The 18,295-nt window shown below is 38.3% G+C and overlaps 2 protein-coding genes across 2 annotated transcripts; both read left to right on the forward strand.

Annotated features, from left to right (window-relative positions):
- The first annotated feature begins 360 nt into the window (after window positions 1-360).
- On the forward strand, window positions 361-3,898 carry LOC132286031 ((S)-N-methylcoclaurine 3'-hydroxylase isozyme 1-like). The gene is made up of 2 exons (XM_059788286.1): window positions 361-1,549; window positions 3,109-3,898. The coding sequence occupies exons 1-2, from the start codon at window positions 650-652 to the stop codon at window positions 3,712-3,714; spliced, it is 1,506 nt and encodes a 501-aa protein (XP_059644269.1). The 5' UTR covers window positions 361-649; the 3' UTR covers window positions 3,715-3,898.
- Window positions 3,899-14,643: 10,745 nt separating this feature from the next.
- LOC132285813 ((S)-N-methylcoclaurine 3'-hydroxylase isozyme 1-like) lies at window positions 14,644-17,140 on the forward strand. Its single transcript, XM_059788040.1, has 2 exons — window positions 14,644-15,662; window positions 16,438-17,140. The coding sequence occupies exons 1-2, from the start codon at window positions 14,763-14,765 to the stop codon at window positions 17,041-17,043; spliced, it is 1,506 nt and encodes a 501-aa protein (XP_059644023.1). The 5' UTR covers window positions 14,644-14,762; the 3' UTR covers window positions 17,044-17,140.
- The last annotated feature ends 1,155 nt before the right edge of the window (window positions 17,141-18,295 follow it).

Genomic DNA, 18,295 nt, shown 5'->3' on the forward strand with positions numbered 1-18,295 from the left:
AATAGAAGTCACTTTTTATGCAATCATATGAGAGCTTGAGGAATATGACGATCTCAAAGTGCTTCAAGAGAGGAGCAACTCTATGGACAGGCTATATAATCTAATAGTATCTCGTCTTAAGAAAAAAAAATAGGGGCAGTTGGGGCAATTTGTAAATTGGGCAAGTCAACTTTGCAATCAAGATTGCTGTATATATATATATATATATATATATATATATATTTTTCCCGGGGAAATTATAGGATATTAGTATAATGGATCATATTCTAAAACCCGACGGTGAAAGATAATGTTTTATAAATAGAAGTCACTTTTTATGCAATCATATGAGAGCTTGAGGAATATGACGATCTCAAAGTGCTTCAAGAGAGGAGCAATTCTATGGACAGGCTATATAATCTAACAGTATCTCGTCTTAAGAAAAAAAAATAGGGGCAGTTGGGGCAATTTGTAAATTGGGCAAGTCAACTTTGCAATCAAGATTGCCGGCTTAACAAACATATACACAGAGAGAGGATAGGGTACGTAACCTAAATTTTTCTTTGCATCAGTTGGTTGACCACCAAATATGCATCCTCTGTAGACAATATAAGCTATTTGACAACAATACAATCACACTGCAAAAAGCCAGATCTTGATACTGCAAGTCATGACTGAGACTATTGCAAGAGAAGCAACCTATCTCTTCTTTCGTATACTCCTCTTGCCTATCATCTTCTTCATCCTGAAGCATTTCAAATCTTATTTCTTATCAAAAACTAGTCTACCACTTCCACCAGGACCAAGTCCATGGCCAATATTGGGCAATATTCCTCATATGGGAAAAAAGCCTCACATCACCCTGACAAACTTTGCTCGGTCGTATGGCCCTCTCATGTCGCTGAGACTAGGAACTCAAATCATGATCATCGGATCATCCACAACTGCTGCAGAGGAAATTCTCAAGACCCATGATCGGAGCTTATCTGCGCGAAATGTTCCTAGTGCAGTACCAGCTAAAAGCTCAAAATTCAATCACTTATCACTTGGATGGGCACTGGAGTGCAATGATAGATGGAAGAATTTAAGAACAATATGCAGAAGTGAGCTGTTCTCGGGCAAGGCAATGGAGTCTCAAGCATGTTTGAGAGAGAAAAAGGCAATGGACATGGTGAAGTTTGTGTGGGCGAAGGAAGGAAAGGAAGTGAAAGTTGGAGAATTGGTTTTTGTCACTGTGTTTAACATGTTGAGTAATGCTTTGATATCAAGAGATTTAATTAGCTTGGAGAAAGAGGGTGTGGATGGAGGGATGAAGGGCTTTATAAGAAAATATATTGAGTTGATTTCAGCTCCAAATCTGTCTGATTTTTATCCAATTTTAGGTGCATTAGATCTTCAGGGATTGAACAAGAAGGCAAAGGAAGCGTTTATGAGGATCTGTGCTACGTGGGAGCCCATTATCGAAGACAGAAGAGACGGAAGAAGAGGCAATGCTTCAAGCCAAAAGGACTTCTTGGACGCCCTCATTGACAATTCTTGTAGCAATGATCAAATCAACTATCTGCTCCTGGTTTGCTCTATTCTCTCCTCTCTATGCATATTATATATACACAAATTAATACAAGGCTATATACCATTTTGGGGAGATACTAGCTAGAGTCATAAGGAAAGCTTGGTCACTACATTTGATCTTTTTATCAGGGCTGGTAAACAAGCAAGCTTATTCCGTGAAATTTGAGGTCAATTTTTTTTTGTTCATGATCATCTGATGAAGTTGAGATAACATAACCCTCTAAGAAAATCACCATAAGGGAAATGTTCAAGCTTTGAACTCTAATGTAGAAATAATAAAAAATTACAGGTTAGTTTTGCATTTTGTGAAGTAATTTCTTTCAACTGAAATCATATGGAAACCATCTTTGCTGTCAAAAGCAAGAAGGCAATACTAAAATGTAAACTGACTGGTGCCAGGTTAGAGAACTATGTAATGAGAGTCAGATTTTAAGTCTTTGACATGAATAGAATGCAGATTAATTAATTAGAGGAAAATGGTAAGTGAGCAGAGCCAAACAACCGAATAAAATGTCGAATTTAACGTGGCTAAGCCACGTCAGATTATTTTCTAAAAACATAACTCCTACCTCTTTCCTTCTCTCTCCTCTCTTCCTACCTCTTTCCTTCTCTCTCCTCCGATTTTTCTTCTTTCTTCTGTATTCAATATTATCTTTGATTTTGGTTTTGTCTCTTCTTTCGATTTTGTAAAATTGGAGATAAAATAAATAAAAAAATGAAATTTCTTCATGTTTTGCAAATATAGAAGCACAAAACCAAAATAGAACAAAAAAGAAAAAGAAAATAAAAGCTACAATTTCTCTTATTCAGATTTTGTATTCATAAAAATCAAACAGAAATTTTGAGAAGATTCATCGGTTTCTCTTCTCTTGTGTGTGTGTGTGTGTTTTTTTTTTTTTTGTAAGAGATTAATGTATATTGTAATGGCCACTCTTGTGTGGATATTTACTTATCCAAAAAAAAAAAAAAAATTTCTTCTGCATATTTTTCATCTGGGATTGGAAAGATTTATTTTTTGAAGATTTATGAATAGAAAAAAGTAGGTGATCTTGAAAAAGGAGCGAGGATAAAGAATTTTGGATCTTGTCTCTAGAATACTTTGGACATGTGTATATCAAGAGAGAGGATGTATAAGAAGAATTGGTGAAGAACCAGACACGGAGAGGAGAGAGAAAATAAGAGAAGAGAGAGAAAAAGGAAAAACTAGGAGAGAAAAAATCGATAATAAAGAGTTAGGTAATGAAATTATTTAACGTGGACAAAGCCACGTAAGATTCGGCGATTATTTCGGTAGAAACATTCGGGTTCTCTATCACTGCTCTTAATTAGAACGAGGCACAACTAGCCTTGTCAAGCTTCAACAGGACTAGTTTGGCTTGATTCAGACTCAAGTTTTTCCATACTATTCTTAGCTGTGGTAGGGTCAGTGACTCCACAAATTACATCGATATGGAGATAACTAGCATTGCATTAGTTTTTTCGTTTTCTATTGAGGTTTCAGCCCCAATTGTTTGGCATATAATCTAAAAATCAATCATTCACATGATGCATTCTCAGGAGCTATTCGCTGCTGGTACAGACACTAGTACCTCAACGATTGAATGGGCGATGGCAGAATTGATAAAAAATCCAGAATCCATGAAGAAAGTCCACAACGAATTGACAAGAGAAACCAAACAAGATTTGCTAAAAGAAACCCATCTACCACAACTACATTACCTACAAGCCTGTTTCAAAGAAACTCTAAGGTTGCACCCTCCAGGACCATTTCTGCTTCCTCACAGTTCACCTAACTCGTGCAAAGTGATGAATTACGCCATTCCTAAGAATTCTCAAGTACTACTAAACGTTTGGGCGATTGGGCGAGACCCCATGATTTGGGAAGATCCATTGAAATTTAAGCCAGAGCGGTTCCTCAACTCGACTTTGGATTTCAAAGGGAATGATTTTGAGTTCCTACCCTTTGGTGCAGGGAGAAGAATTTGCCCTGGCCTACCCATGGCAGCAAAGCTTGTTCCTTTGATAGTTGCTTCATTGATTCATTGTTTTGATTGGTCACTTCCACATGGAAATGATCCCATTGAGCTAGACATGAATGAGAAGGTTGCTGTGACATTGCAGAAGGAACATCCCTTGGTCCTCATTCCCAAAGTTAAGAAATGATCAACAGATTGCTCCAATCTTCCTACCATGTATACTATTATAATCACTTTCATATATTTATCTCAAAGATGGCTCATTATATCAGTTGTCAACAATGAGAGCTTACTTTTAAATTTCAGTACACACTTGTTTCAATAAAAGAAGGCTCATTATGATCACTTGTATCAATGGTTCTCTGTGTTAATGAGCAGTAGATGATTTTTTTTATTTATTGATTTATTTATTTATTTATTTATTTATTTTATCTTAAATTAAATTTAAAGTTGTGTGTTTCAAAACTCATTCACCTCTTTAGAAGGTCAATTAGTGTGCATTTAGTTATATTTCTCTCCTCAATCTCAAATGATGTAAAGTGACAACTAAACTGAAAACTAATCCATTGGTTTGTTCACATCTTTACACTAAATCAGAATACCGAGGGAAAATCAAAAATAAAAAATACATTAAATATTGTGCTACAAACAAGTTTAGAATGAATTGGAGACCTATTTATTGAGTTGGCTATAAACTTATGAACTTGACCATTTCTCCTAGTATGCTTCTAGTGCTTCATTAGCTATAAATAAATTCTTAGCAGCCATAAAAATCTCACACTTTTGCCATTGTACTTCTTTTCTTCTCATTCTAAAAACAGATCTATAAAACATGAAAAAGGAAGGATAAGAATATTTAAGTAATAAAAAAATTAATTAAATATTTATTTTTTAGTATAAAATTATAAGTTTTATGCACTTATCACCTTCCTTTTAAAGATAAGCACATTGCTGTCTACAACACCACCAATTTTCAAGAGGATGTGACCATGCACGGTATGGTCTGCAATGCAAGTTGTCCTTTCTTTGCCAAATATCAGAATATATCAATAAAGTAAAGACAACATCACATTCAGGCACGGACTAGACTTCAATTTTTTTTTAGAATTAACTAAGATACCCCACTAAAATTAAAATTCGTCCCACTTAATTAATTTTTCTTGGCATCTTATATTTTAAAATTTTAAAATTACAATTCGCCCTACTAAATTAATTTTTTTGCATTTTATATTTAAAATTTTTAAAAATTTATGAAGAAAACCCCATTAAAATTACAAAAATAGACCTATTATATAAATTTGCCCCACAAATTAAAAAACCATTCCCCTCACAAAATTTTCTGAGTCCGTTACTGATCACATTAAAAAAATTTGATCGTTCTAAAAGGACTTTGAGATTAAGATTAAAATTGCTTAAACAAGCAACAAACGAAACTCAAAGTTAAAAAGTAATTCTCCAGTATTTGATTGCCCGACTCGACTCATTTGCAATCCATAGGAATCCGGTTACCATGAAAGGGTTAAGCAATTTATATACATATAGGTAAACTTTCAAGGCTCAACGTGGGCCAAAAGAAAAGCCCAACATGCCAGGCTAACCGAAGAGTAAAGTTCAAACAATCAACCAGCCCAACAATAATCCCACTTTAACAAATGAAATAACCATTAATAAAAACCACTGGTCATCAGGTAGTTAGCAATGGCTAATTCAGGTCAATCCCGAAGAGACGAGGGGACAATCAGGGATAGCACTCGATCACCCCCATGGAGCTCAATCTGTAGGCGTTGGTGGTGAGCGATTACCAATCGTAACAAGTGACCATTCAGTTGATAGAGCAGAAATGTATTCCCCGTTCGAAGATCTTAGGGTTCCGGCGATGGGTGGCCACCAGTTTCAGAACCGCCGGTTGTGATAAGTGTGAGTTCCTGAATATTCTATTGTTTGAAGAAATATTTCCCAGCTGATATTCGTTAAAGATATATAAACTTAAAATGCTATCTATATATATATATCTATATATATACATATATATTTTTTTTTATAAAACTTTCATCCTACCATTTTTTGACGACTTGGACATAGACGTATGCGAACAACTTTACCTTTGACAGAGACCTCTTTTCTATTTTTGGCCATATATACGTCTAAGTAATAACAATATCATATAGACCTTCTAAATCATTTGTAAATGCAAATTTGTAATCTCTATAGACTAAAGCGACTTTCAACAAGTTGAATTACTATTTTGCCCATATAATGTGAATCATTAAGTTCTTTGGGCCAAGTCAATGATTCTAGAGATCTTAAGATGATATTACCAATTGTAGACTTGAGCTTTCAAATCAAATGTAACGTAAATTACCATACAAAAATGGTAACCAATACTACCCAATGTCTGAAACTCGATCTTCAATAATTTGAGCTTTTCAGTGAATATTTGAAATTTCCCATTGAGCTTTTGATTTTTGAGTTTATAAATAATTTAAAATTAATCACATTCAAGCAGAACATTAATTTTTCACATTAATAGATTTTTACCGGCAAACAAATCCTACTTACTGCATTAAATTTTCCCTTGAGTTGAAATCTGGGTTAACAAATCCTACTTGCTGCATCACCATCTATCTCTCCATCTTTTTGTACTATTGATCCTAGGTAACGACAAAAAGCAGTTTTGTGTAAATTTTTGGTCTTAGAATTGTAACATTTATATTTTCATCAGCTCTAACTCTATCAAATTCACATTTCCATATATTGTGTCTTAGTTTTGCTAATTTTTAAGACTCTTGCCTCTAATGTCTTTCTCCATAATTCTAGTTTTAAGCTTCCTTAGATCACATTTCTTGTCACATTTCGGACCAGCTTTGTGTTTGATTATAATTACCTGTGGGATTGGAAAAAATATTTTCTTAAACACCTTCAATAATTTGTAACGACCCAAATGGATACCAAAATAATAATAAAAATTTATAAAAATTTCGGCATGACCTCCGCAGAAAATGTCTCTAAACAACCTGTTGAAATACAAAAAATAAATACAATGGCCTCACTGGGCCTTAAATCTAACATATCCTGTCCCAATGCAACATACATATATTATATCACATCTCCAAAGTGACTACATACATACAAAATCCCATTCTTCCATCTCATCCAACAAGGAACATACTTTGGTTACATCAAGTTACAGTCCAAAAAGCGTAATTAGAATTTAAAAGTCCATGGCTTACAACATTATACTAATTAAACTAAAGTTTTACGAGTTAGTTAATATTACATTTACAAAATATTAGAGAGTTTTAATACAAAAGATAGCAAAAAAAAATAAAATAAAATAGGTCTCCGTGCTCGTCTAAAATCGGGGTGGATCGTCGTCCGCCACCTCTTTTCCATGTTCTGAAAAATGTTAGAAATAATGGGGTGAGCATAAGCTCAGTAGGAACTGTCTAAGACACACTTCTTATATCCCCGTGAATCCATACAATGAATGGATAAAAAAGTGAAAGGGATCATGCTATAAGGAAACACACACTCTCAAATACAATAACAAGTATGTAACAAATACCACCCAATCACAAGTTTACCACAATGTCATGAAGTGCAATATGCAAATGTTACTCCCCATTTTCCGAAACATTTCCGTTTCAACTTCCAAAGCCGTTAGTGTAATCCAACCCAAGGCACCTCCAAGGCGTCACGAATGGAGGGTTGACTAACTATCCACGACCACAAGGCACCTCCAAGGCGTCGCATCCAGCCTAGTTAGCTCAACCATGATCCCTTTTAGACTACACTAACACCACGGACCACTAGGCGCCTCCTAGGCATCCGGTTTTCGCAAACTCCTTTAAAAAAAATATTTTCCCCAAAATAATTTCGTTTGTTCAAAAAAAACATTTTTTTTTCCCCCTTTCTCTTTCCCAATGAATGCATGAATGCGCATGCTTCAATTTACCAATTCAACCATAGGCTTTCATACATTCCATTTACATCATCATCACAATTTAATAGAAATTTATAAGCATTCATTTCTTTTATTTATTTATTTATTTATTGACCATAGCATCATTTTCTTTCAAAGCAATAAATAAATACATAATCTTAGGACATACAAAATGTCAACACCAAACATGCTCAATCACCGTAATAAATCTAGTCATATATATGAATTCAAATAATACATGGAACACATTTAGCATTTTAGTTAAACATGCTTCAACCACAAACTAGATAATCAAAATTAGCATGCTTAGGATCAAATTTAAGGGGCAAAATTCACAAAAAGAGTTAAGAAGTTGTAGATTAGAACACCCCTACCTCAAATTGATGAAAACCCCCAATTTGAGCCCAAGAACCCTAGAATTTTGAACTCCCTAGAGTGCACCAAATGATGATTGGCTCCTATCAAATTAACGGGCTCGACGAGCTCAACAACTTTGCTTCACAATGTTCTACCAAAATCCAATTGGTGAAGATGAGATCAAAGCTTAAAATTACAAAAAGAGAAAAAGAAAAGAGATGCCGAGAGAAGGCCGGAAGCAGAGAGAGAGAGAGAAATATATGTCTGCATAATGGCCTTATGGCCTTTAGTCATGTTTTTAAGTTATTGGTGGGGCCCACCTACTTTTTTAAAAAAAAAATCTTAACTTTAATATATATACATACACATATATATAAGCATAACTATTACATTCTCCCTAACTTTAAAAGATTTCGTCCCCGAAATCAAGTCATACCTGAGGAAGAAAACAACTCTGGATACTTGGAGCGAACCTCCTGTTCAAGCTCTCAAGTAGCCTCCTCAACTCCATGATGCCTCCAAAGAACCTTTACCAATGGTATCGTCTTTTTCCTCAACACCTTCTGCTGTGTGTCAAGGATCTGAACTGGTCCCTCCTTGTAAGAAACATCCTCATCAATGTCTACATCAACCTAACTCAAAATGTGAGACGGATCCGGCTCGTACTTCCGTAGCATTGATACATGAAAGACATTATGAACTTTGTCCATCTGCGGTGGCAAAGCAAGTCTGTAGGCAACCTCTCCTACACGGTCCAAGATCTCAAAAGGCCCAATGAATCATGGTGACAACTTGCCACTCTTTCCGAACCTCATCAACCCTTTCCGTGGAGAAACCCGAAGAAAAACGTGATCTCCCACCTCAAAGGATAACGGTCGCCTCCGCCTATCTGCATAGCTCTTTTATCGGCTCTGAGCCGTGAGCAGCCTCTGTCTAATCAACTTAATTTTCTCGGTAGTCTCGAGTACAATGTCGGGTCCTAAGGCGGCTGTCTCGCCCACCTCAGTCCAACAGACAGGAGACCTACAAGGTCTACCATACAACGCCTCAAATGGAGCCATTTGAATACTTGCCTGATAACTGTTGTTGTAGGCAAACTCAATAAGTGGAAGGTGATCCTCCCAACTACCACCCAAGTCAAGTACACAGGCCCGAAGCATATCCTCCAAGATCTGGATAGTACGCTCCGACTGGCCGTCCGTCTGTGGATGGAATGCCGTGCTAAGGTGCAACGCTGAGCCAAACGCTGCTTGAAGTCCTTCCCAAAACTTCGAGGTGAACTTGGCATCTCTATCCGACACAATAGTCACTGGAACTCCGTGCAATCTCACAATCTCCTTCACATAAAGTACACCAAGTGCCTCTGCATCATTTGTTGCCTTAATAGGCAAAAAGTGAGCAGTCTTGGTCAACCTATCAATAATGACCCATATGGCTTCATTTCCCCTCCGTGACCTAGGAAGACCTGTCACAAAATCCATGGCAATCTCCTCCCATTTCCACTGCGCTACCGGCAATGGTTGCAATAAACCAGCTGGTCTCTGGTGCTCGGCCTTCACCTGCTGACAGGTAAGGCACTTAGCCACAAATTGTGCAACATCCTTCTTCATTCCACTCCACCAATACTGACGTCTTAGATTGTGATACATTTTGGTACCACCCGGATGAACTGCAAAGCGGGAAGTATGAAACTCCCGTAAGACGTCCTCACGACAAACTGTAGGAACAACCAACAAACCCCTAAACCGTAGACCTCCATCTGCATATAAGGTCCAATCCTTCACGATCTCGCCACTGGAGATCAAAGTCTAAATGGCATCCAAATCTGAATCCTGTCTCTGTGACTCAATCACCCATCTAACAAGAGTGGGTTGAGCCACGAGACTAAACAAGAATGCTGACTCACTGCCATCATCATCATCATCAAAACAATACAATCCCATTTCAGCCAAATTTTCCAGCATTTTCCATTTCCGAATGGCTAAACTAGCCAAAGTCCCACGAGATTTCCGGCTTAAAGCATCAGCTACCACATTTGCCTTGCCAGGATGATACTGCAAATCAAAGTTATAGTCTTCTAAGAATTCAACCCATCGCCTCTGTCTGTTGTTCAAGTCCTTTTGGGAGAAAAGGTACTTGAGACTCTTGTGGTCCGAGAACACCTCAAATCTCTCACCATACAAATAGTGTCTCCAACACTTCAAAGCAAATACAACTGCCGCTAACTCTAAGTCATGAGTAGGGTAGTTAAGCTCGTGAGTCTTCAACTGTCGAGACTCATAAGCCACTACTCTATCATCTTGCATTAGTACATAACCCAAACCATCACGTGAGGCGTCGCAATAGATCACATAACCCAAGCCACGCTCAGGTGTCACCAACACCGGAGCCGTAGTCAACCTTGTTTTCAACTCTTGAAAGGATGACTCACAGGCCTCATTCCATGCAAACTTGATCCCTTTCCTGGTCAATCTGGTCATAGGAGCTGCCAAACGGGAAAAATCCTTCACAAATCTCCGATAATAACCCGCTAGGCCAAGGAAACTCCGGATCTCAAAGACATTCTTGGGTTGCTCCTAACTCAAAACTGCCTCTATTTTTGAAGGATCAACTGAAACCCCACCTTTCGAGACAACATGTCCCAAAAATTTCACCTTTTGTAGCCAAAACTCACATTTTTCATACTTGGCGTACAAACGGTGCTCCCGTAGAATCTGCAACACTATACCCAAATGGACCTCATGCTCTCCCGAGTCCGTGAATACACAAGAATATCATCCACAAAAACTACCACAAACTGATCCAAGTAATCGTGGAAGACACGGTTCATTAAATCCATGAATGCCGCCGGCGCATTGGTTAAACCAAAAGGCATAACAAGAAACTCGTAATGTCCATACCGCGTACGAAACACGGTCTTTAGAATATCCTCCTCTCTAACCCGTAACTGATAATAGCCTGACCTCAAGTCAATCTTCGAAAAACAACTAGCTCCCCTCAACTAATCAAATAAATCATCTATCCTTGGTAAAGGATACTTGTTTTTGATGGTGGCATGATTCAACTTTCGGTAATCAATGCACAACCTCAAAGAACCATCTTTCTTCTTAGCGAACAAGACCGGTGCACCCCACGGTGACACACTCGGTCGGATAAAGCCTTTCATCCTCAAATCATCAAGTTGCTTCTTCAATTCTTCTAATTCAATCGGTGCCATACGATACGGTGTCATAGAGATTGGTGCGGTACCAGGCATCAAATCAATAGCAAATTCCACCTCTCGGTGTGGAGGCAACTTAGTCAAGTCCTCCGGAAACACATCCAGAAAATCACGCACAACTGCTGGATAATCAACCCCATAAAACTCAACGTCATCATCGGCGAAAAGACTAGCCAAGAAGAATGTCTGCCGATCTCGACCCCTAACACCATAAAATGAATGAGTGAGAGGATCACACCGATCTCCCACAAAACAGAAACAATCCCCATCCGGGGTACACACTGAAACTCTGCCCCTGAAACAATCAATGACAGCTCTGAAGGATGACAACCAGTCCATCCCAAGAATGACATCAAATCCCGTCATCTCGAGAAGGATGAGATCGAACTCAAGAACACGTCCGGCAATTGTGATGGAACAACTCCTACAAACTCTACTAAGAGCAACTGAACCCCCGATAGGCGTGTCAACACAAAGCGGTCTGTCTAACTGACTGACCTCTAAACCCAATGCCCGTGCAAATGATGAAGCAATGAATGAATAAAAAGTACCAGAATCAAACAATACACGAGCCTAAGAATAGGACACAAGAAACATACCCCTAACAACTGAAGGACTGGATGGTGACTCGACTGGAGTGAGTGCGAACACGCGACCCTGGGTCCTCTGCCCCTGGGAATTGCCTGCCTGATAGCCAGACTGCTGAGTAGGTGCACTCGAAGAAGCTCCCCTACCAGGTCGAGAACTCTGGGTTGACATAGCTGGCTGAGACGGCTGAGGTGGTGGTGGTGGTCGAAACCCTGACTGAACTGTGGCAGACTGCATCTGCCTCTGCTGTGAACCTCCACCTCTGCCCAAACCACTGCCCCGCTGTGGACAATCTTTCACCCTATGGCCCTGCTGGCCACACCCGAAACATCCACCAGACGCCACCTGAATCTGAGTACACTGGGACTTGTGATGCCCTGGCTGCCCACACTTGAAACAAATCATCCGAGCTACCTGTGTCTGAGTGCATTGGGACTTGTAATGTCCCAACTGCCCGCATCTGAAACAAGTAACATTCGGTCTAGAAGACCCCATGGACACTGAAGCTGTGGGTGCAGATCTAACTGGCTGCTATCCCCTGAACCCTGACTGCTCATGCTTCTGCTTCTTACTTGATTGACCTTCGAAGAAAGTACTCATACCCCTGTTGTGCTTGTAAGACTCCCTGATAGCCTTGTTATCCTTACTCTCAGCCTCAACCACTAAAGCCTTTCGCACTGCTTTTGCATACTCTGTCGGTTCTGAAGCAGCTACAATTGGCCTAATGGTAAGATCAAGGCCATTAACAAATTTCTCTATCTTTCCTTCTTCATCATTAGCAATTCCCGGTGCAAATCTCAAAAGTGATGTAAACTTGTTTTCATACTCTGTAACTGTCATACTTCCTTGCTTTAACCCATCAAACTCCTTCTTTAGTTCCCTCCGCTTAGGCGCTGGAAAGTACTTCTCATAATACAACTTCTTGAATGTAGCATATGTCATAGTATCCAGATTATGGGTGTGAGAAACGGTCTTCCACCAAATCTCAGCATCACCCACAAAATTGTAAGTCGCCAATGTGATCTTCAACTTGTCCGTTGCCAAATTCATGGCATTAATATGCTTCTCCACCCTATCCAGGAAACTGTCCGCAACAAGCGGATCTGGACCACCCTCAAACAAGGTTGGCATCAACTTCACGAACCTGGCAATGTGAGAAAGAGTATCATCTAGCTCATTTGTCTTCGGAGGTGGTGGTGGTGGAGCCGGTGGTGGCACAAACTGTGACGAAAACGCACCTGTCGGTCGATACGCATCAAAAATAGCCTCTTGAATGGCTAACCTAATTTGTTCCCTATTCATCTGAAAAGGTGGATCAACAGTCCCCTTCGCTTGTCCCCCTCTTGGTGGGACCAAATCACGCAACAAGATATCTTCCTCAACTTGCTCCTGATCCCTTTCCACGGGATTGGAGCTAGAACTTTCCCCGGGATCCCTTCGTGTTACCATGACGCTATAAGAAAAAGGAAACAGATCAAAAACGATGACACTAAAATACGAACGAGAACGAAGTCCTCACACGAATGACTTGACAAGAATGGAAACACATAAGCACCTTTCATAGTCCCAGAATACCCAACTAATGATAAACATGATCATGCTAATCATATACAACAACATTAAGCACTTAGCACGTAGTCATATAAGCAGTTAAACGAATAAGCACGTCTTTCAAATAATTAAGCACCTTAACACATAAGCATATAAGCATGCCATCACGTAAACAATTAAGCAAGTAAGCAAATAACTCAACTCCCCATGCAATCCTAGGTAAGCCTCTACCCGTCGTCCTAATGGTATTCGAACCATGGCTCTGATACCAAATTTGTAACGACCCAAATGGATACCAAAATAATAATAAAAATCTATAAAAATTTCGGCATGACCTCCGCAGAAAATGTCTCTAAACAACCTGTTGAAATACAAAAAATAAATACAATGGCCTCACTGGGCCTTAAATCTAACATATCCTGTCCCAACGCAACATACATATATTATATCACATCTCCAAAGTGACTACATACATACAAAATCCCATTCCTCCATCTCATCCAACAAGGAACATACTTTGGTTACATCAAGTTACAGTCCAAAAAGCGTAATTAGAATTTAAAAGTCCATGGCTTACAACATTATACTAATTAAACTAAAGTTTTACGAGTTAGTTAATATTACATTTACAAAATATTAGAGAGTTTTAATACAAAAGATAACAAAAAAAAATAAAATAAAATAGGTCTCCGTGCTCGTCTAAAATCGGGGTGGATCGTCGTCCGCCACCTCTTTTTCATGTTCTGAAAAATGTTAGAAATAATGTGGTGAGCATAAGCTCAGTAGGAAGTGTCTAAGACACACTTCTTATATCCCCGTGAATCCATACAATGAATAGATAAAAAAGTGAAAGGGATCATGCTATAAGGAAACACACACTCTCAAATACAATAACAAGTATGTAACAAATACCACCCAATCACAAGTTTACCACACTGTCATGAAGTGCAATATGCAAATGTTACTCCCCATTTTCCGAAACATTTCCGTTTCAACTTCCAAAGTCGTTAGTGTAATCCGACCCAAGGCACCTCCAAGGCGTCACGAATGGAGGGTTGACTAACTATCCACGACCACAAGGCACCTCCAAGGCGTCGCATCCGGCCTAGTTAGCTCAACCATGATTCCTTCTAGACTACACTAACACCACGGACCACTAGGCGCCTCCTAGGCGTCCGGTTTTCGCAAACTCCTTTAAAAAAAATATTTTCCCCAAAATAATTTCGTTTGTTCAAAAAAAACATTTTTTTTTCCCCCTCTCTCTTTCCCAATGAATGCATGAATGCGCATGCTTCAATTTACCAATTCAACCATAGGCTTTCATACATTCCATTTACATCATCATCACATAATTCCCTTCTGATATAGTGGCTTTACTTGATCCACCATGCAATCAAAGCAATCCCAGTGGCTTTGATTGTCAACAAACATAATCTAAATTTTCTTTATATAGTTGTGTCTACAGAACATCAGTTGTTGACCTTTAAACATGCATGCTCTCTATATATAGAAAAATTAAGCTAATTGACAACAGTACCATTACACTGCAAAAAGCCAGATCTTGATACTGCAAGTCATGGCTGATACTATTGCAAGTGAAGCAAGCTCTCTCTTCTTTCCTGTAGTACTCTTGCCCATCATCTTTCTCATCCTAAAGCATTTCAAATCATATTTCCTATCAAAAAGTACTCTACCACTTCCACCAGGACCAAGTCCATGGCCAATCTTGGGCAATATTCCTCATATGGGAAAAAAGCCTCACATCACTCTAGCAAACTTTGCTCAGACTTATGGTTCACTCATGTCACTGAGACTAGGAACTCAAATCATGATCATCGGATCATCGGCAACTGCTGCGGAGGAAATTCTCAAGACCCATGATCGAATCTTATCTGCACGATATGTTCCTCATGCAGTACCAGCTAAGAGCCCAAAATTCAATCACTTATCACTCGGGTGGGCACTGGAGTGCAATGATAGATGGAAGAATTTAAGAACAATATGCAGAAGTGAGCTCTTCTCGGGCAAGGCAATGGAGTCTCAAGCATGTTTGAGAGAGAGAAAGGCAATGGACATGGTGAATTTTTTGGGTGCAAAGGAGGGAAAGGAAGTGAAGGTTGGAGAACTGGTTTTTGCCACTGTTTTTAATATGTTGAGTAATGTTCTTATATCAAGAGATTTTATCATATTGGAGAAGCAGAGTGTGGATGGAGGGATGAAGGGTCTTCTAGGAAAATATATTGATTTTATTTCAGCTCCAAATCTGCCTGATTTTTATCCAATTTTAGGTGCATTAGATCTTCAGGGTTTAAACAAGAAGGCAAAGGAAGCGTTTATGAGGATGTGTGCTATGTGGGAGCCCATTATCGAAGACAGAAGAGAAGGAAGAAAAGGCAATGCTTCAGGCCAAAAGGACTTCTTGGACACCCTCATCGACAATTCTTGTACCAATGATCAAATCAACTATCTGCTCCAGGTTTGCCCTCTTGTCTCCTCACTTATATATACACACAGATTAATATAGGGGTATATAGTTGGGGCAAAAATAGCAATTCATTTTCCTACACTTACAAACAGCCACAGAAGGGTCCTGGTTTGGGGGGAGATAATATTATCCTCCGGTGTGGTAAGGAATGCTTGGTCATTGCATATTTTTTGTTTTATCTGTGCTGGTGAACAAACAGGCTTATTACGAGCAATTTGAGGTCAATTTTTGTTAAATTGTTCATTAATTGGATGTGGTTCACCAGTCTAGATTCAAGTTTCAGTTTTGTTAAATACTGGGCATGGATTGAATTAGTTTATGATCATCTGATGCAAATGGCATGCAGTTGAGATAACATAACCCTCTTAGTAAATTACAATAGGGAAAATGTTCAAGGAAAATCAGGCTGTACTATAAACTAAAAGCTATGAACTCTACGAAGGATTCCATCGAAATTAGAGGTAAGTTTTTACATTTTGGAAGTAATTTTCTTTCAATTGAAATCATATCGAAACCATCTTTGAACCGAATGCCAGATTAATTAGAACAAGGCACAACTAGCCTTGTTAAGCTTGAACAGGACTAGTTTGGCTTTATTCGGACTCAAGTTATCCCATACTGTTAATTGTGGTATGCTCTGTGACTTCAGAAATAAAAATGATGTGGAGAAAATTAATATGGCATAGTTTCGTTTTCAAATAAGGTTTCAATTGCAATTGTTTGTCATATAATCTGAAAATCTTTCATTCACACAATGCATTCTCAGGAGCTATTCGCTGCTGGTACAGAAACTAGTGCCTCAACGATTGAATGGGTGATGGCAGAACTGATAAAAAATCCAGAATCCATGAAGAAAGTCCGCGAAGAAATGACAAGAGAAATCAAACAAGATTTGCTAAAAGAATCCCATCTACCTCACCTACATTACCTTCAAGCCTGTTTCAAAGAAACTCTGAGATTGCATCCTTCAGCACCATTTATGCTTCCTCACCGTGCACCTGACTCATGCAAAGTGATGAATTACACCATTCCTAAGAATTCTCAAGTACTAGTAAATGTTTGGGCGATTGGGCGAGACCCCATGATTTGGGAAGATCCATTGAACTTCAAGCCAGAACGGTTCCTCAACTCGACTCTAGATTTTAAAGGGACTGATTTTGAGTTCTTACCGTTTGGTGCAGGGAGAAGAATCTGCCCTGCCCTACCCATGGCAGCAAAGCTTGTTCCTTTGATTGTTGCTTCATTGATTCATTATTTTGATTGGTCACTTCCAAATGGAAATGATCCCATTAAGCTAGACATGAATGAGAAGGTTGCTGTAACATTGCAGAAGGAACATCCCTTGGTCCTCATTCCCAAACTTAAGAAATGACCAACAGATTGTGCCAATCTTTCTACCATGTATACTATTATAATCACTTTCATATATTTATCTCAAAGAGTGCTCATTATATCAGTTTTCAGCAGTGAAAGCTTTACTTTTAAATTTCAATACATTTTTGTATCAAGAAAAGATAGCTCATTATGATCACTTATATCCATGGGTTCTCTGTGTTCGTCATCAGGAAATCTCATGAGCAGTAGATTTTTATCTCAGATTAAATTTAAAGTGGTGAGTTTCTAAACTCAATTCATTTCTTAGAAGGTCAATTAGTGTGCATTTAGTTCTATTTCCCTCCTCAATCCTCAAATGATGTAAAGTGACAACTAAACTGAAAACCAATCTTGGTTATTTACGTCTTTATACTACTATTTCTTTATACCATTTCCTACATAGGATGATTAGTGTAGTTTAGAACATTATTTTTACCACTATAACTGTAAACAAAATTTGATTTTAAGGACCTAGCATAATTTGTAGAAGCCTAAAACAGACTGTTGTTTCTGCTTTCATTGGCTTGAAAAATCTAAGCAAATGAATTTAGTTCAAACTTGTTTTCTAATCTCGTGTGATAAACGAGCCGCCTCAAATAATAATCGAGGATTCGGTTTGCAAACTGATTCTATTTTTCTCCTTGAAAATCTAGATCTCTAGCTTGAGTTCTAGAAGGAGTTTGACATTAAGACTGAACAAGCAAATAAATCAAGCCTGAGCTTGACAAATAATGTTTGATACGGCAATAAATGGATTGAGCTCGAACGGCCGAAGACTAGCTTGCAACCCATTGCGTCTTTTCATCCTTGGGCCCCCATTGTAGGCTCACCCCAGTTGATATTATTAATTATTTAAAGATATTTTACTTTTAAAATGGAAATAAAAAATCTACAAGCTTCAATTCTGAACCACATCTTACATATCTAAGTCGTAAGTAAAACCACGTGCTTTTTTTTTAGTCAAAAGTAAACCATGTGTTCATGACATATTTCGCGACACTATTCTTCGAATTATTTGGAGTCCTAAACGTCACTGATATTGGAAAACTTCAAACAAATTACAAAAAAACATTCTAGATACACGGGGCGGATCCGGGGCATCGTATTAAAGAGGATATATTATATATTTTTTTAAGTTAATAGTGTTGCAAGATAATAAATCAAAAAATAGAACTATGATGGTGAAATAATAATATTTAATAATTTAAAAAATAATTATTTAAAAAATAAATAAAAACATAAAATACCGA

This window comes from Cornus florida, unplaced genomic scaffold, assembly GCF_030987335.1.
Source record: "Cornus florida cultivar Cherokee Brave unplaced genomic scaffold, ASM3098733v1 CherokeeBrave_3.0.0_Hap2_Chr11, whole genome shotgun sequence".
NCBI classification, from domain to species: domain Eukaryota; kingdom Viridiplantae; phylum Streptophyta; class Magnoliopsida; order Cornales; family Cornaceae; genus Cornus; species Cornus florida.

Bases quoted from the DNA above. Each gene is read 5' to 3' on its own strand.
- LOC132286031 (XM_059788286.1), top strand. From the start codon at position 650: ATGACTGAGACTATTGCAAGAGAAGCAACCTATCTCTTCTTTCGTATA. The intron at 1,550-3,108 runs GTTTGCTCTATT...ATGCATTCTCAG, and splicing joins AAATCAACTATCTGCTCCTG to GAGCTATTCGCTGCTGGTAC.
- LOC132285813 (XM_059788040.1), top strand. From the start codon at position 14,763: ATGGCTGATACTATTGCAAGTGAAGCAAGCTCTCTCTTCTTTCCTGTA. The intron at 15,663-16,437 runs GTTTGCCCTCTT...ATGCATTCTCAG, and splicing joins AAATCAACTATCTGCTCCAG to GAGCTATTCGCTGCTGGTAC.